At 36.8% G+C, this 20,511-nt stretch overlaps 1 protein-coding gene across 7 annotated transcripts in view; it reads right to left on the reverse strand.

Annotated features, from left to right (window-relative positions):
* Positions 1 to 20,511, reverse strand: part of UBR3 (ubiquitin protein ligase E3 component n-recognin 3) — a 204,332-nt gene that overhangs the window by 93,950 nt on the left and 89,871 nt on the right. For 4 of the 7 annotated variants that reach the window (XM_027558090.1, XM_027558089.1, XM_027558091.1 and 1 more), the window contains exons 19-24: positions 18,455 to 18,551; positions 7,859 to 8,000; positions 4,494 to 4,598; positions 2,950 to 3,123; positions 2,499 to 2,531; positions 449 to 909 (exon numbers count right to left, since the gene is read on the reverse strand). In XM_027558090.1, coding sequence (XP_027413891.1) covers positions 449 to 909; positions 2,499 to 2,531; positions 2,950 to 3,123; positions 4,494 to 4,598; positions 7,859 to 8,000; positions 18,455 to 18,551 — 1,012 coding nt within the window. The remainder of the gene's footprint in view (positions 1 to 448; positions 910 to 2,498; positions 2,532 to 2,949; positions 3,124 to 4,493; positions 4,599 to 7,858; positions 8,001 to 18,454; positions 18,552 to 20,511) is intronic. The other 3 variants (XM_027558103.1, XM_027558093.1, XM_027558094.1) reach the window with 1 other exon arrangement.

Raw genomic sequence — 20,511 nt, forward strand, 5'->3', positions numbered from 1 at the left:
GGAAGGGCTGATGCTGAAGTTGAAACTTCAATATTTTGGCCACCTGATGTGAAGAACTGACTCATTGGAAAAGACCCTGATGCTGGGAAAGATTGAGGGCAGGAGGAGAAGGGGACAAGAGGATGAGATGGTTGGATGGCATCACCGACTGAATGGACGTGAGTCTGAGCAAGCTCCGGGAGCTGACAATGAATAGGGAAGCCTGGCGCGCTGCTGCAGTCCATGGGGTCACAAAGAGTCGGACACAACTGAGCCACTGAACAGAAACTCAACCAATTCAAGCATGCTAAACGTACAAGCACTGACTATCTTTGATTCCCCTCTTCTTACAAACTATTCAGTTATGATTACAGCTAGCCTCAGATGACCAAAAGTGGGGGTGGGGGTGGTAACATAAAATCTTCAACTGCATCATACTTTAGTTTAAAGCACTAAAAATAAAAATTACCTTTCTTCTTTGTCCAGTGTTTTCTTCTCTGCTGCAGTAATCTTTTTGGGTGGTACAGGAGGGGTCACTTTTCTACATATCTCTTCAATGATGCGTTTGTTCATTCTGCTTTGCAATGCAGCTTTTAGTAAAATTCTTTCTACTGCAGTTATACCATCTCCATGACTATATTTAGGAATTTCTGGTTGGATTAAAATTTCTATGTCATCAAGCCAAGGAGGATAGTAGGAATTTTGTTTTCCTGAGAGTTTGTGGTGAAGTTTAATTAACAAAGACAATATACTTTCTTTAATTTCCAAAATGGCTGTAGTTAACTGTGGAGCTGAACCAGGTGCAGACCATTTACTTGAAGTTTTAGGACGAACCACTTGATTTGCTTCACTGTTACTGCGATTGATGATCTCTTGAAACTTCTTTCTGCGCTCTGCTACTAAGCTGAAAACCTGAGCTGTACCAGAATTCTACCATTCAAATGAGAAAGAAAGAAAAATCAAGAGAAGGTTATTCAGGGTCAGTTTTAAAATATATTAGCATTAATTACATTTTCCAAAGGATATGTTCAAAGTTTCATCCAAAGACTTATTTAATAGATTTGTTAAGTAAATTTGTCCCTTAACTTCTCTCAAATATACTTAGTCCCACTCAATCTGGAAACAACAATGAGGAAAAAGGAGATTATCCACAGTAAACTTCTTTTGCAAGCCCCCTAAGCCTATCAGGGAAAATAGACAAAGCTTCAGTAGTATCTACAGCCATATTCAAAAGGAATCATAAACTAAGTCTTTCATCAGTTTAAAGGAATCAAAGCTATCCGACATTCATCAAGAATACTACACTCCTGACTAACTTCTAGAAGACCACAATATCATCCACTTAAGAAAATTATAAATTAATTTTTTCCAAGTTAATGAATCTCAACTGCTAATTAATTTCATTTTTAAAGAACTTTAAAAGTTTGAAAATTACTTCTAACATAAATGCTTTAAGTTACTAAAATGAAATAAAAGATTAAAAATTAATCTTTCATATTTAATATAACTATTTATTTGAACAGATTTTTTAAAACTATTTTTCTCAATAATTTATCTTCAAAATAGCCTTTTTGCTAAAGCAGTCAAACTACATTAGGGCTCTTAGAAATCATCTTTTAATTAAGATACAAGTCAGTTTAATAGATTTCACTAAATTTTTTAAAGCAAGCATAGAAACAATGTTTCAATCAGCTGAGCTTTTCTGAGCTTAATATACATTTTTTTTTAAATGTCCAAGCTGTTTGTCAAGTTCCCTCCACCAGCATTAGAGGCAAAAGCTGCCTCTTACAGACTGCAATATTTTATTCAAAATTCTTTATGGTGTTCACAGAAAAAGCATACTGTCAAAGATAAAGTTCCTACAAATGAACTCGTTTCAATAAGAAATGTACGATTCAATGTTCTTTACTTGCAAAAATCTAGATTGTAGGAATTAGAAGTATCTAGGTTTAGTTGTCTGCCATGTCATTTCAAGATTTTTAATTTCTGCTTTTTATAAATTAATTAAGCTACATGCAATAAGAGAGCTTATTTTTAAAATGAGTCCAAATACACAACATAAGAAGTTTAAGCTTTTTGTGGGCTTATTTTATCAGTTAATTAACTATCATATAAGCAAAAAAAAAAAAAGAGGGGGGTTGTGAATGGCATGCCACCAGCAACTAAAGATAAAATTTATTTTGATTTCAGAAACATTCATTTTTAAGATGTTAGTAACAATGCTAAATGTAAACAGAACAAAATGTGTGTCTTATAATTGGCCCAAAATACCAACACTACTAAGAAAAGCTCACTATTAAATATGCAGTATTATTTTTTAAGTTCAATAATGTGGATTTTCTTTAAAAATAAAGCCTAAATTACTGCATTTTAAAAAGAATGCACACAAACATTAAATGTTTTTTTTTATTGTAACCATATTAATTAAACACACACATACACACACAATACTTCAGCATTTGTCCCCATTTCCAGTTAAAGCCACATTGCTAGTTAATGCAAGTATCACATACATCTACCTCTCTTTGAAGAACTTTAGGCCGACGTGAACTCTGGCAGATTAAAGGAAAAAGATGGGTGAGGAAGAAGTTGCTTAGATATATCAGAGTTGCTTAGATATAAAGGACAATTTAAAGTTATCTATAATCACATTTATGTTTCTTTTGGATATGACTGTTTTTGTTGTTGTTTTGTTGCTAAATCATGTTCAACTCTTTTCAACCCTATAGGCCACAGCCTGCCAGGCTCCTCTGTCCGTGGGATTTCCCAGGCAAGCATACTGGAGTGGTTGCCATTTCCTTTTTCAGGGGATCTTCCCAACCCAGGGATTAAACCCACATCTCCTGCATTGCAGGCAGATTCTTTACCACTGAGCCACCAGGGAAGTCCTAGGATATGATAAGATGATCTAAATGACACATCCTAATATAATGAAGTCTTTGCCTTTTTTGTTCTCACTTTTACACTTACTTGTAAAGATCCCAAGCTATCAGAGCTGGTACTTGCAAGTGAGTCTCTCTTCACTTCTGGAGCAGTCTCTGGAACTCTCACTCTAACATAATTTATAAAGTGTCGCATATTCGATACTAAGTTACTACCAGGAAACCAACTGTCATGACAACGTTCAGGTCCACATGCTGATGCCTGAAACATAAACATAATGAATACAAATCTTGTCAGTGAGGTCCAAGATACAATGGAGATGTAACAAGCCCAAATAATGGTTCACTGCCTGTTATATCCTTTAATCCCTTAAAGTCACATTTACCAACTACGAAGTGCGAATAAAACCAAATGCAAACACAAAATTTAAAAACAAACTGCTTGATGCTAATACGGAAGTCAGCTAAACTTCTCCAGAAGAAAATACATTTTTCAATTTGGAAATATGCAGTACAGGATACTTTTCATCACCCATTAAAAATAACTCATAATACAGTCAAATAACACTAATTTGGACTAACTGTGGAAGGAAGTCTGAAAAATCTATCAAAAGTCTGACTTATTCTTAGAGGAATATTAATGATCTTTTTAATATCTATGAAAGAATATAGGTTGACTCAGCTTAACACTACCAAGTACTGCCTAGCCTTTTCACTTGTCTGTCTATTGCTGTTGTCTTTTTGTATGGAGAGAATGAGAAAAATATCAATTAACTGTAAAATCAGTTTGTAGTAACTAACAATTACTTTCAAGGAAATGATACTTATACAGTCCTGAAACACATTAACAACTTATATTCTCAAGTAAACATTCTTCTTTACAACAAATCTTACTCTATTAACTTAAAATCTTTACAGAAAGAATTTGCTATTCAAAAATAAAATCCCTAATGAAATTATTAGAATGTCTAGACTGAAGTCCTAACATAATTATTTACCAGTGTCTGTGTGTGTAGTTCAATTGCTCAGTCATGTCCCACTCTTTCTGACCTCATGGACTGTAGTCCGCCAGACTCCTCTGTTCATGTGATTTTCCAGGAAAGCATACTGGAATGGGTTTCCATTTCCTTCTTCAGGGGATCTTCCTGACCAGTAACTACAAAAATGGCACTAGTGGTAAAGAACCTGCCTGCCAACACAGGATATGCAGGTTCGATCTCTGGGTTGGGAAGATCACCTAGAGGAGGAAATGGCACCCCATGCCAGTATTCTTGCTGGGAGAATCCCAAGCACAGAGGAGCCTGGCACACTACAGCCCATAGGGTCATAAAGAGTTGGACATAATTGAGCATCTGAGCACAGCAAAAAATGCACTAACAACTTTTCTTAGATCTACATATTATGAATTACAAACTTCAAATTCAATAATTCTCTAAATGAGAGTTTTATATATTAGTGAAATCTCTAAAAGAACATATGTAGTTGAAGATTTAAAAGGGCCTTTCTAAGTTCCTAAGAAGATTTTTTTCTAAATATGATACTCAGACAAAATAAATACCTTCAAGATGACATGCAACCTTTTATTAAGGCATATCACAACTTTAACATTTAAAAATATAATAAACTATTTACCTCTTCATCTGATTCCTCTTCAGCTGAATTTTCAAGTCCTAATTCAATCAGATATAAAACCATACAGAGTACATGTTCTGAAAGATTTTGATGATCCATCAAAATCTTTAAAAAGGAAAAAAAATGCCCCATATTACTTTTTTCCATAAAACATATTTCACTTAAATATCAAAAAGTATTTTAACCTTATAGACCAATGTAACATAATATATATGTTATTTATATATATATGTTATAATATATATATATGTTATACATATCATATATACATATGTGTGTTATACATATCATAATCAGATATGTAAGTAAGTAAACATATACCTTGGTGAAAAGACAAACTAAAACCAAAAAAACAGGTTCCCCTCCCAGGATTACACAGTATTTTAAGCAATATTCAGAATCATTAGTTCACTGATCACCTAAAGTTTAACACATTAAATAATCCACTAAAACAATTATTATAAAAATACCAGTATCTAATAAAGTAATTTAACAGGAATATTTTACATCCTAAGTTATTGACACTTTTCTCCTGATTACAAGGATATCAGATAAATGTTTGTTAAATAGGATAGTTCATGCAAATGTGTTTAGCACACCACCTGGTATATAATTGGGAGCAAAATAATTGTTTATGGAACATTAATATTATTAAAATCTGTCTCTAAAATTATAGTCCTGAGCTTGAGTGCTCTGCACTCAGTGTTCAGTGTTCAGTTCTGTGCACACACTGTGTACATGTGTATGCACTGCGTGGTTTATACAAGAAAGGAAAAAAGAATAAAGTGGTTAGGAGACAGGTTGCGCTGAGGAAACACTGACAAATCTGACCTTATAAATGGATTATGCAAGCCTTACACATTTTATGCAGGACTCGGTGGGCTAACCTATACCAATCACTCATTCAGTATAATGCAACAAACTATTAACCAGAAGACACATAAAATACCGTAAGGAAAAAACAGCCTAGTAGCCATCTTGTTGTCTTCATTATTAAAAAGAAAAAAAAAAAAAGCCAGCCAGTCAAACGAGAGATTCTGTGGGGAGTGGCACTGTCCGCTGCAGGGGAGACTAGGGAGAACAAAGAGAGGCCAGTCTAGGCTGAGCCTCCTAGAAACTGCCCAAACAGCAGAGAGGGCTTGGAAAAGCCTTAGTCACTTAGGAGCTGATCTACTGTGACTAAAAAATTAAGACTTCCAGTTCACTGATTTTCTAATGTTCCATCTGACTACTGAGAAGACTTTTCCATTCATATTTTGTCTGGCACAATGGTGAGGAGAACAGACTTTCAGAACCTTTTAAAAACCTGAGTTTTTATACAAATTTTGTATATACTGAAGTTATTTGATCTTGAACAACATCTGGTCTTAAGTTTCCTCATCTTTAAAACTGGAATAATAGCCCAGAATTATTGTGAGGATTATACAATTAACATCTTTAATCTGCTTCAAATAATATCTAGCAACTGGTGTTCAACAAATAGTAGGGAGGTGGCGTAGACGGGTGGTGGGAAGAACAGGAGAGCAGTAAGGCGGGACTGAAGGTTGACAGGCAACAGAGGTAATCCTTCTAACCCAAGACTCTACAGGGAGGAAACCAAGGTTCAGCCACACACTCAGCTAGCGTAAGCAACACTAGAACACAGATTTCAGACTTCCAATGACTGCATACCGTTACAACTCTGCCTCCTTTTAATAAATAGAGCATTATTAGCTAAAATCAAATAAATTCTAGCTTGAAAACCTGTGGTATTACATCTTACAGCTTCAAATGTATAACTTTAAGGTTAAGGAAGCAAAAAAACTTTTTTAGGTACTACAATAAAAGAGAGGATGGTTTCAGGAGAGTTTTATTAACATGTTCTATATTAAAGTTTTTTAATATTAAACATGGCAGGAGATGAAATGGTTTACTGACACTGATTTTTAGAAAGCTAACCTGCCAACGCAGTGTCAATTAAAGGTTCTTCTATTATCATAAAGTCAGGAATGATATTACAAAATTGAGATTTTTAAAAACTCGGTCATAGTAATCTTGTAACAACTAAATACTGCCTTTCTATTTTTGAGGAAATATTATTCTTATAGTAAGCAAACGAAAATGTTGAAAAAATATAACTTGAAAGGACACAAATCATTTGCAGTAGTCTTCTTTAATTTTTAAATCAAGATTTACTGACTTATTCACTTATTTAACCTTATTCAGTTATTTAACCTCTAAAACTCAAAAAACATATCTGAGGTCTTCCCTGGTAGTATAGAGGATGGGAATCCGCCTGCCAATGCAGGGAGCACAGGTTCGATCCCTGGTCCAGGAGGATTCCACATGCTGTGGAGCAGCTAGGCCCATGAGCCACAACTACTGAGCCTGTGCTCTGCAACAAGAGAAGCCCCCACAATGAGAAGCCCCCACACCACAGTCAACAGTCCCCACTTGCCCCAACTAGAGAGAGCCCACATGCAGCAATGAAGACCCAGTGCAACCAAAACTACATAATAAAATGTTTAAAAAAACATATCTGAGAGATGAGAATAAAAATAGAACTGTCACTCATAGGGATTTCTACTAGTATTAAAATAATGTATATATGTGTACACAAAGCATCTGAAACAAAATCTGGCACTAAGTAAACATTGAAAAATGTCTATAAAAGATCAAAACTATAAATATCCTTTTAATAAGAAAAATATTCTATTTTAATTAAAAAAAAGAACATTTTAAATTATTTTACTGAATAATTTTCTTAGAAATGAATGAAAATAAACCATTCAATTGGTTTTTTTTGAGGCCCATGTCTAAAATTTTAACAGGAGTAATTTTTGCAAGTAAAATGAAAAACTGATCATGGGGTAGAGTTAAAAAGAATAGAAGGTATAGAAGTCTAAAAGCTGTATTTGTTTGTATCTCAAACATTAAGAAAAAAACAAAAATGTCTGCTAACTAAATGTAATATATTAATTTTCTTAAATAATTTAAATAATATATATGTAGTGGTTGGAAATTTGTTAACAGGCATACTTTTTACTTTTAAGTTAATTTTTAATTTTTCAAATTCTAATTAGAAGAAACAATAGTTTTTTTTTTCTTTATATCTAATTGTATAATAATTCCTGTCTGAAACTGATAGGATGAATAGTTTCCCATAACAAATGGTGTAGCTCTGTTATTTTCCAACTTAGATTTGAAATTACAAGAATACAACTCACATACATGTGATTATGACATATCCTCATACATCTTAAATATATAAATACACTTTGCTTTATAAATGGTACTTTTATGTTCATATTATCTTTTGGCATTTTTATTTAAGAATTATGGTAATAAACTCTAATCTAGTCTTCTTAGTCAAATTACTACTGTACCTTGTAAAGCAGAGTGAATAGCACAATGTGTAAAGTTTTACAGTGCAAAAGTCTCATGAGACCTTTATAGCTGGGATGGAGTGGTGTCCTTTTCTTATAGGGTGGCCAAGGATTTCCAGGGAATTTTCCACTCTGTTTTAAACTATAAAAATAAAATAAAGCCAAAATTAGATGATAGACACAAGATTAAACTGTGATTTAAATGGTGATTCCATAGCTTCAATCACATACGATACATGCTACTTTAGCACTTTTTGTAATAACTTTATGTACAGACCAGTAAATTTCCTCTACCTTTTTCTGGATATACCATACTATTGATTCATTACTATTGAACTCACAGCCAAGAGCACTGTAACAGCCTGAACAAAGCTTATCTAACAACAAATCTTCTCTGTAAGGCACATCAAAGCCTTCTTGCCCTCAGCAACACTACATGGTGCTCTGGTACTCCATGTGGGAGACATTCTAAACAGCAAAATCACCAAAGGACAAAAATTCAAAAACACAGCACTGAACTGACCATGAAGAGGACCCTTGTCTATAGTATGAGCTGAAACAAGAGGGCAGAGTTTTGCTTTTTCCCACTTGAATCTAGGTGCCCTCTGCACATCCACACAAATCTGTAAATAACCAGTAAGGTGCTCTGAGTATTGATTCAAGGTTTACAAATAAATTTACCAAGTAGTCAAATTAGAAAATATAGAATTTGAAAATAATGAGGATCAATTGTATATGACAGAATTAGCATTACAAATCAGTGAGAAAAGCATGGATTCTTCAGTAAATAGTCTTGGAGGTGGTTTTCTGCAGGGGGAAAAAAAATAAATCACTACTTCACTCTATAAAAATCAACTCCAGGTGGATTAGAGATCCAAATATAAAAAAATAAAACTTGAGAACTAATAAAATTTAGACAATCTAACCAAAAAGCCATCAAAGATAATCCATACACCACTTTCAATGCAAGAATCATGAAGGGAAATTAAGTTTTTTTTTAAAGGTTCAATTTCACCCAGTAATCCAGAGAATGTAAGTCATACATTCAGCATTCAAAGTTAAAATGACATAATGAACATAAATATTTAATTTTACTTTCACTCAAAACTCCAATGACAATAATAGTAACAGTATTTTTTTTTTAATGAAAAGCACAGGATGAGGAAAATCCAAAAAGGGAAAGAGAACGAAGATTTTGTTAATCGGAAAGCAAATGGCAATGTGGATGATTCTAGTAAACCTAAGAAAGCCAAATCACAAGAAGGCAAGGGGGAAGGCTGAAAATCAACCCCAATTACTCTGCAGAATCCTTAAAAAGCTCAGAAACTGGAAGCACCTGGTACCTCAATAATTGGGAGGTGAGCGTGTGCTTGCGTGCTCAGTCACGTCTGACTCTTTGCGACCCCACGGATTGTATGTAGCCCGACAGGCTTCTCTGTCCATGGGATTATCCCAGCAAGAATACTGGAGGGGGTTGCTGTTTCCTCCTCCAGGGGATATTCCCAACACAGGGATCAAACCCGCATCTCCTCTGTCTCCTGCTCTGGCAGGTGGATTCTTTACCACTGAGCCCTTAGGAAGCTGGAGTTGAGGAGATAGGAGGCTAAAATGAGGACTGGATGAAACTGCTTCATCCCATCCCAATAGAATTCTAGCTGGAGAATTCATCTCTGAAGAAGGTAAAACACAAGCACGGTTTAGGGTAGGAGGACATGCGGTTAAAGTCATCAAATGCATTTTGATTCAGAATACTTAGGCTTTGACTCCATTTCATTTACCGAATAACGGCAGTCAGACCACTATATTCTGGGCAATATTTGAAAATACTTCTTTGAGAAATCTTACAAACCAAAAAAGTTTCAAAGAGACTAACATAGGGGCTTCGCAACAAACCTGCTTGCTCAAATCACCCCAGAGTAAAGCTCAGGATCCACAACATCCACCAAGGCACTGAGAGCTAGCTCTTCATCACAAGCAGCCAGAATTATAGATATCCTAAGAATGCCTCTTCACGCAACGGGAACTATACTTGGTCTCCCTGGGTCCTGTCTGTAAGCCAGACATGGTTACATGGTTCTTTTGCTTTATGGAGCAAAAGAAGGATCCCTGGGACGTGAAGGAAATGGAGACAACAGCCATACATCCAGGAACTGGGGCCACCACCCAAGTGGAGAATGGTGACTTTGGGATGAGCTCAAGATTTCTGGGGCACCACCCTATTACCTTACCACCAACCAATCAGAAAAAAGTCACATACCCTGTAGCCCTCTCCCCAAATTTTGCCTATAAAACCTTCTCCCTAAAAACCATACAGGGATTTGGGGTTTTTTAGAGTAGAAGCCTCTTGTTCTTTTTGCTTGGTCCTGCAATAAACCCTTCTCTGCTTAAAAAAAAAAATTACCATTAACATACCAGAGAAATAAGTTGCATCTATGATTCAAGAAGAGGGTGTCATTACATTGCTTAAAAAAAAAGGAAAAAAACTGGTTTCTATATAATACTATAGTGGCTACATATAAGCATAATTTTTAAAATAATTCCAATAGTATATAATAAAATGTTTTAATTATTATATTTCACTTAGCATAGAAAAGCAATTTTTAGCTTTTGTTTGCTTTAAGCACTAGGCCCCTAAATATGCAATGTTTAGATTAATAAAGTGTTCTGACATAAAGGTTATATATTTGTTTAAGGCAGCAGGTAACATCATTTGACTGCTCTTTTCAAAATCATTAATGGAATAATGTAAACAAAAAGCTACATGACAGAAAAAAAATTTTAAGTGACTCAAACCAACACCTAATTACTGACTGCTGCTGCTGCTAAGTCGCTTCAGTCATGTCCGACTCTGTGCGACCCCACAGACGGCAGCCCACCAGGCTCCCCCATCCCTGGGATTCTCCAGGCAAGAATACTGGAGTGGGTCGCCATTTCCTTCTCCAAATTACTGACTAGTTTGAGACAAAAATGACACATATAAACTCATACAATGTACTTTAAAACATAGGCCAACAACCATTAACCTTCAAGGTGGGAAGCAACATAAGTATCAGAAATTAAGAGTTCAAAAAAATTTGCTTTCCAGCTGAATTTAAAATAACCACTATATAAAAACCACATTTGTCTTTTGGAAATGGCCTAGATAATAGTTTCAACACTGCCATTAACAAACATATTTCACTGAACTTCTCTGGATCACAATGTCCTCGTATATAAAATATAATACTAAATTGAATAAATGGTTTTCCAACTGTTGGTTTGTTCTTATTGGGTTTTATTTTTCACTTTAAAAGCTGAATTGTCCATTAAAGGGTATTTTGGAAGGGAGTAAGGAAAGCGACCGGCGCACTAAGCGCAGCCAAGAGGAGCTACCCCACGTCCGAGGTCAGGGGCAGAAGCCGGGAGGACCCCGTAACCAAAGGGCGGTGGCCAAGAGGAGTTACCCCACGTCCGAGGTCAGGGGCAGCGGCCGAGAGTGCCAGGCTGCAAGGGCACAGGAACGGCCAAGAAGAGCTACCCAAGTCTGAGGTCAGGGGTGGCGGCCGGGAGGAGCTACCCCACGTCCGAGGTCAGGGGCGGCAGCCGGGAAGAGCTACCCCATGCCTCCACGCCCAAGGCCAGGGACGGCGGCCTAGAGAAGCTACCCACCCCCTGAGCCCAGGGGCGGCGGCCAAGAGGAGATACCCCGCGTCTGAGGTCAGGGGTGGCGGCCAGGAGGACCAACCCCACGACCGAGGCCAGGGGGTGGCAGCCGGGAGGACCAACCCCACGTCCAAGGAGCAGTGGCTGCGCGGGTGCAAGAGGGCCTAGAGGAGCTATTCCACGTTCAAGGTCAGAAGGGGCGGCAGTGAGGAGATACCCCTTGTCCAAGGTAAGGAGCAGCGGCTGCACTTTGCTGGAGCAGCCAAGAAGAGATATCCCAGGCCCAAGGTAAGAGAATCCCAAGTAAGATAGTAGGTGTTGCAAGAGGGCATCAGAGGGCAGACACACTGAAACCATACTCACAGAAAACTAGTCAATCTAATCACACTAGGACCACAGCCTTGTCTAACTCAATGAAACTAAGCCACGCCCTTGGGGCAACCCAAGACGGGGAGGTCATGGTGGAGAGATCTGACAGAATGTGGTCTATTGGAGAAGGGAATGGCAAACCACTTCAGTATTCTTGTCTTGAGAACCCCATGAACAGTATGAAAAGACAAAATGATAGGATACTGAAAGAGGAACTCCTCAGGTCAGTAGGTGCCCAATATGCTATTGGAGATCAGTGCAGAAATAACTCCAGAAAGAATGAAGGGATGGAGCCAAAGCAAAAACAACACCCAGCTGTGGATGTGACTGGTGATAGAAGCAAGGTCCGATGCTGTAAAGAGCAATATTGCATAGGAACTGGGATGTCAGGTCCATGAATCAAGGCAAATTGGAAGTGGTCAAACAAGAGATGGCAAGAGTGAATGTCAACATTCTAGAAATCAGTGAACTAAAATGGACTAGAATGGGTGAATTTAACTCAGATGACCATTATATCTACTACTGCGGGCAGGAATCCCTCAGAAGAAATGGAGTAGCCATCATGGTCAACAAAAGAGTTCGAAATGCAGTACTTGGATGCAATTTCAAAAACAACACAATGATCTCTGTTCATTTCCAAGGCAAACCATTCAATATCACAGTAATCCAAGTCTATGCCCCAACCAGTAATGCTGAAGAAGCTGAAGTTGAACGGTTCTATGAAGACCTACAAGACCTTTTAGAACACCCAAAAAAGATGTCCTTTGCATTATAGGGGACTGGAATGCAAAAGTAGGAAGTCAAGAAACACCTGGAGTAACAGGCAAGTTTGGCCTTGGAGTACGGAATGAAGCAGGGCAAAGACTAATAGAGTTTTGCCAAGAAAATGCACTGGTCATAGCAAACACCCTCTTCCAACAACATAAGAGAAGACTCTACACATGGACATCACCAGATGGTCAACACTGAAATCAGATTGATTATATTCTTTGCAGCCAAAGATGGAGCAGCTCTACACAGTCAACAAAAACAAGACCAGGAGCTGACTGTGGCTCAGATCATGAACTCCTTATTACCAAATTCAGACTTAAATTGAAGAAAGTAGGGAAAACCACTAGACCATTCAGGTATGACCTAAATCAAATCCCTTATGATTACACAGTGGAAGTGAGAAATAGATTTAAGGGACTAGATCTGATAGATACAATGCCTAATGAACTATGGAATGAGGTTTGTGACACTGTACAGGAGACAGGGATCAAGACCATTCCCATGGAAAAGAAATGCAAAAAAGCAAAATGGCTGTCTGGGGAGGCTTTACAAATAGCTATGAAAAGAAGACAAGCGAAAAGCAAAGGACAAAAGGAAAGATATAAGCATCTGAATGCAGAGTTCCAAAGAATAGCAAGAAGACATAAGAAAGCCTTCCTCAGCGATCAATGCAAAGATACAGAGGAAAACAACAGAATGGGAAAGACTAGAGATCTCTTCAAGAAAATTAGAGATACCAAGGGAACATTTCATGCAAAGATGGGCTCAATAAAGGACAGAAATGGTATGGACCTAACAGAAGCAGAAGATATTAAGAAGAGGTGGCAAGAATCACTGTACAAAAAAGATCTTCATGACCCAGATAATCACGATGATGTGATCACTCATCTAGAGCCAGACATCCTGGAATGTGAAGTCAAGTGGGCCTTAGAAAGCATCACTACAAACAAAGCTAGTGAATTCCAGTTGAGCTATTTCAAATCCTGAAAGATGATGCTGTGAAAGTGCTGCACTCAATATGCTAGCAAATTTGGAAAACTCAGCAGTGGCCACAGGACTGGAAAAGGTCAGTTTTCATTCCAATCCCAAAGAAAGACAATGCCAAAGAATGCTCAAACTACCACACAATTGCACTCATCTCACAAGCTAGTAAAGTCATGCTCAAAATTCTCCAAGCCAGGCTTCAGCAATACGTGAACCATGAACTTCCTGATGTTCAAGCTGGTTTTAGAAAAGGCAGAGGAACCAGAGATCAAATTGCCAACATCGGCTGGATCATGGAAAAAGCAAGAGAATTCCAGAAAAACATCTATTTCTGCTTTATTGACTATGCCAAAGCCTTTGACTGTGTGGATCACAATAAACTCTGGAAAATTCTGAAAGAGATGGAAATACCAGATCACCTGACCTGCCTCTTGAGAAATCTGTATGCCAGGAAATATGTAGGTCAGGAAGCAACAGTTAGAACTGGACATGGAACAAGGAAAAGGAGTACGTCAAGGCTATATATTGTCACCCTGCTTATTTAACTTATATGCAGAGTACATCATGAGAAACGCTGGGCTGGAAGAAACACAAGCTGGAATCAAGATTGCCTGGAGAAATATCAATAACCTCAGATATGCAGATGACACCACCCTTATGGCAGAAAGTGAAGAGGAACTCAAAAGCCTCTTGATGAAAGTGAAAGAGGAGAGTGAAAAAGTTGGCTTAAAGCTCAACATTCAGAAAATGAAGATCATGGCATCCAGTCCCATCACTTCATGGGAAATAGATGGGGAAACAGTGGAAACAGTGTCAGACTTTATTTTTCTGGGCTCCAAAATCACTGCAGATGGTGACTGCAGCCATGAAATTAAAAGACACTTACTCTTTGGAAGGAAAGTTATGACCAATCTAGATAGCATATTCAAAAGCAGAGACATTACTTTGCCAACAAAGGTCTGTCTAGTCAAGGCTATGGTTTTTCCTGTGGTCATGTATGGATGTGAGAGTTGGACTGAAGAAAGCTGAGTGCCGAAGAATTGATGCTTTTGAACTGTGGTGTTGGAGAAGACTCTTGAGAGTCCCTTGGACTGCAAGGAGATCTAACCAGTCCATTCTGAACGAGATCAGCCCTGGGATTTCTTTGGAAGGAATGATGCTAAAGCTGAAACTCCAGTACTTTGGCCACCTCATGCGAAGAGTTGACTCACTGGAAAAGACTCTGATGCTGGGAGGGATTGGGGGCAGGAGGAGAAGGGGACAACAGAGGATGAGATGGCTTGATGGCATCACTGACTCGATGGACGTTGAGTCTGAGTGAACTCTGGGAGTTGGTGATAGACAGGGAGGCCTGGCGTGCTGCGATTCATGGGGTCGCAAAGAGTCGGACACGACTGAGAGACTGAACTAAACTGAAGGAAAGTGAGATGAGCCACCTTCACTTTTTTAGCCCTCCTCTTGCTATTGCCCAGCTCCCTCCTTTAGTGATGGCCCCCAAGACATTTCTACAGAAGCTGGAGAGAAGATCTTAAAGGGCTTTTCCAGCAATTTTTCAGCAAAGATCTAAGCATCACACAAAGAAAATGGCTTATTTTCACTTAAAACTCTCTGCACAAAAAAATTTAAGAAACTTACTTTTCATTCATTTAGCAATTACTGATTGTCTACAAAGTGCCTAGTATCCAGATAGATTCTGGAGACACAGCAGCCTTAATTTACCTACTCATTTTCTCCACAATTCTTCAAAACACCTTTCTATTACCTTCTTGAAATAAAAAAAGATCACACTAAGTAAAATCAGTTTCACCACTTTTGTTCCTTAAAACTAAAAGAAGATGAAAATGACCAATAGCCAATAAGCCCCACACTTTTCCCAGTTGTGTTATAATAAGAAGTGAACCAGTCAATTATGCCATCATATAAGACATATCAATAAAAGAAAGAGATGTTATATTTCATATACAAAATAAATTTCAAAACAATTAAGTTTTACATAGAAACAAACATATTCTTCATATCCATACTTATTTTAAATATACAAAATATTATTGGGTTACTATAGTTTATGCATAAAATTTCACAGATTTACATGAAAATGATTTTAATATGAAGCTAACGTGTATTTCTCTGTTATTATTCTTTCATTTTAAATGAAAGAATACTTCTTTAATACTTCTTTAAGACAAACTTCTTTAAAACAAAGATTTTCAAACTGTCAAGAAACATCACAACATTTCAGAAGTATTTCTAAGAAACTATAAAGGCATTGTACAGGAATTCAAAAGCAAAATGAGGAGAATGAGAGAATGAGAAAAAATATAAAGCAAAATAGGAGAGAGGAAATTTAATAAAAACAGTTCTAAGAATATGGTTTTCTCTATGCAAAGCAGTTGTAAGTCAAAATATGACATGGTTCTAAACAACTAATAACACAAAATAAGTCAAAAATACAAGGTACCTACAAACAGAAAAGGTTACTTGTATGTCAGTATAGGTTTAAACCAGCTTTCTCAACCTTGACACTAATGACATTCGAGGCCAGAAATTCTTAGTTGTGGGGACCAGACTTAGCCTATGCTACATGTCAGTTTTAACCCTCTGAAGTCTGTAGACAATGGCAAATGTCCCCTGAAGGACAAAATTCATTCTGACTGGGAACCACTGGTCTAAATGAAGGAAATTAACTTCTCAAAGCTCAAGTAAAAATCTTCTATTTGAAAAATAAAAGACCACAGTTCTCTTTGCTTTACCGAGTACCTGGTATATAATAATGCACTCAGTAAATGCATGTGTGTGCGTTCAGTCACGTCTGACTCTTTGTGACCCCGTGGCTGTAGCCTGCCAGGATCCTGTGTCCATGGAATTTTCTAGGCAAGAGTACTGGAATAGGTAGCCATTTCTTCCTTCACGGGATCTTCCCAACCCCAGATTCAAATGCACATGCCCTGCGTCTCCTGCACTGGTATATGAATTCCTTACCACAGAGCCACCTGGGAAGCCCTTACTCAATAAATGTGCATTGTCAAATTGAATTTCACTTTTAAAACTGATTACATTAAGTATTTAATGACTCTTTCAAGGCCTGGAAAGCTTCAGGCCAATCCTAGTCCAAATTGCTATGTATTATAAAGTAAAGCAGAATAATAAAATTAACTATATATTTAATTCTTATATATTCAATGACAAGCTACCATGCACTCCCCCTGAAAAAAGGCAGACCCACTTAAGACAACAAACAGTATTTATGAAGGCCAGACTAGGTTTTCCATGGAAATGCTTCCTCCCACCCATCTTTCATTTTCAGCATGAACAATTTCAAATTTATTTACTCAATGAACAATACTGTGAATGTCTATTATGTGCCAGCACTGAGATACATTCTGAAGATATAAAAGAGAGAGAGACAAAAGTAACTTCCTTCAAGTAATAACAAAAAAAGCAAAAAAAAAATAGTTGTAAAAAGCAAACAAATAGTTACACAACTATACAAAAACTATATAAAGAGGTTGCTAAGAAAGGAGAATCTAAGGCTATCTCCCCAAGAGTTTTAGAGAAAAGTAGAGAGAAATGCCAAACTAAGTTTTGTTTTTTGTTTTTGTCTTTCTTGGGGTGGGGGTAGGGGAGTGAAGAGCATGCTAAAATTCTACACTATAAACTTTCTTCAGATGTATCTATGATGGTTCTTAAATTCAACATATATCTATTACTGCAAAGTCTTGGCAAAGAGAAGTTTCAATTATACCCAATATCTATATTTACACTTTAATAGTTATATGAACAAATATTTTCTCAAGTTCAAATACATTTAAATCATTTTAAACTTGTTTTCAAAACGTTTGCGCACAAATGAACTTAGCACAAATAAAAGATGATATTCTATAATGCTCAACAATACATTAACCATTTAATGTTTAAAAACAGGAGGAAAAAATAAAAATAAAAACAGGAGGAAATACTGGGTTGGCCAAAACACTGATTCGGGTCTTTCTGTAAACTCTTATGGAAGAACCTGCACAAACTTTTTGTTGTTGCTGTTGTTTAGTTGCTCAGTCATGTCCAACTCTGCCAACCCATGCACCGTAGCCTACCAGGCTCCTCTGTCCATGGGATTACCCAGGCAAGAATACCATAGGGGGATGCCATTTCCTCCTCCAGGGGATCTTCCTGACTTAGGGATCGAACCTACATCTCCACATCTCCTGCACTGGAGACAGATTCTCAACTAGTGACCAGCAGCAAAGCCCTCGTATGAACTTTTTGGCCAATACAATAATACATTAAAAAGCAATCTACAACAATAATATATAAAACTGAATTGTCCATTAAAAAGATATCCTCAAAACTTTTCTGCAATTATCAACATTTTAACTATTTTGTTAAACATTTACATAGAAAATTCTTTTTACTGTGGCTATTTTCCCAGTTGTTAAGAACAGAGCAATGTTACCACACTTTTTGTAGTTACCCATCATCTCTGATATGAGACCATTTTATTCTTTTAACTTGTGCCTCCTCTACTGGTTTAAAAGTAGAACAACACAAAATCAAGCTTTGCAATCCACTGGTCAAATAGCAAGTAAATAAGTTTCTTATTTTTTATGCTTATTAATATTTTCTATAATTTATTTTTATCAGATTAATGTCAGATTTTGGATCAAGATCTAGAGAACATAAATCTCAGCCATATTCTTTTTTAATCTTAAAATATTTCTTTCCTCTAAAGATTTTAAGTATACTTTAATGAGAGCATTATCACATTTGTGCTATAACTGAATTTTTTTTATAAACAGAAGACATTCATTATTATACTAATCCATATAACAGACTTACAATGCTGTGTATCTGTCCATTGCAGACTGCACGTCTCTACGGTAAACTGTTCGAAGAATGACCATGACGGGGTCAAATTCATGATCCCAGACTTCAGCTATCATTCAAAAGAGAGAAGAAAGAAAACACTGATGACTTCTTAGGAATCAAGTCAATCTCTAATGACTAACTGCGTGCATGTTCAGTCGCTCAGTCGTATCTGACTTTTCTGCAGCCCCATGGACTGTAGCCCGCCAGGCTTCTTTGTCCGTGGAATTTTCCAGGCAAGAATACTGGAGTGGGTTGCCACTTCTTCCTCTAGGGGATCTCCCCAGAGATCGAACCCATGTCTCCTGAATCTCCTACATGGCAGGTGATTCTTTACCATTGAGTCTCTAATAACTAATTACATTTCAGTATATCTTAAATTTAAAAGATGGTAAAGTTTAATTTGACTGAACTTCCCTGGTGGCTCAAGGGTGAAGAATCTGCCTGCCAATGCAGGAGACACAGGTTCAATCCCTGGATTGAGAAGATCTCTTACAGAAGGAAACTGCAACCCACTCCAGTATTCTTGCCTTGGAAATCCCATGAACAGAGGAGTTTGGCAGGCTACAGTTCATGGGATCATAATGGAGTAGGACACAACTTAGCAACCAAACAACAACTTTTGGAGCAAGGAAATGGTAAAACAAATGAGAAGCTATGTCCACTACCCACACTCATTTTAACAAGAGTAGGTCTGCTTTTATTGCTTTTGTATAATAAATTCATTTAAGGCTTAATTCCCCAAAACTACAAATTTATTTTAAACACTTTTTTTAAAAAAAGGTTAAAAACAACTCATACATTCCAACTCTTATTTTACAAAGAAGAAGTCAAATCCAAAGATAAAAAACTGACTTTCTCAACATCACACAACTAGCTGATACAATTCAGTATTATATATGAATGTGACACTCAATTTCTTGATTCTAATTTCAAATGTCCAGTGCTCCGCCTCAGAGTCTCAAAATGTACTGTATGTAACAATCATCCTATAGAGATTGGTAAAAAAGCAGATTTCCAGAATCTATTCCCAGAAATTTAGACGAGAGCAGATTGGGGTTTAGGCATAGAAAATTACATTTTAATAAGGACCCCAACACGAATAAGTCTGACAAAGGCAACGCTCACATCACACGTTATTAATAAGCATAGCACTATACAAGAACATCATTATACTTCTAAGCTCATCTAAATTTTAGATACAAAGTGTTCTCTACAATAAAGAAATATTGTGCTTTTCCAATGGAATACATTCCAACCAGAGATTCTGGATTGTTCTTGCTACCTTTGTGAACTCTCTGAAAATTCCCATATGATAAGGCTTATTTTGGTGCCTTTTATCAAACACAGTACATGTTATTTACAACTTCAAAGTAGACATCATTTTTTCACTTAGACAACAAGCGTCAGGGGTCAGGGGTGCAAGAAACCTGTAACCTCTACTTTCTCCAAAATTTTAATTTAATGAATATGTGAAAGTGAAGAAGAAAAGATCATGGATCAAAATTTCACCTGCTTCTGGCTTTTGTCAAGCATGTCTCTACAAATCCAGGGGGAAAACCTTAGAAAACCAATCATTTAAGGAAAAGGTTTCTATGTATTTACAAAGGTTTAAAACATATGAGAACATTATCAGTATTCCATATAGATTTTTAACTGTTTCAAATTAAACTTAGGGTAGTGACAACTATTTCAAAATCAAATTTAAAGGGCAAATACACTCAGAGTGTTTTTAAGTATATATTTTACGTCATAATTTCAAGTTCATTCACTTACAAACATAAACTGGTGTTCATAGATAAAGTTCCTTTATAATTTGGACTCATCTCAGAAGTCTTACTATAACATAAATCATAGATTTTTAAATAAAAGGAACCAGTATCACAGTATACTGAAAAAGACAAACATACATGTTTAAGAAAGTTGAAGGGGAAAACCAAAGCTAAGGAAATAAAAGGCAAACATTTTGTTTCAGTATACACAACAAACCTTCAAAAAAACCTGATATTTGAAAAAATACATTCATAGAT

The sequence above is a fragment of the Bos indicus x Bos taurus genome, chromosome 2, assembly GCF_003369695.1.
Source record: "Bos indicus x Bos taurus breed Angus x Brahman F1 hybrid chromosome 2, Bos_hybrid_MaternalHap_v2.0, whole genome shotgun sequence".
NCBI classification, from domain to species: Eukaryota; Metazoa; Chordata; class Mammalia; order Artiodactyla; family Bovidae; genus Bos; species Bos indicus x Bos taurus.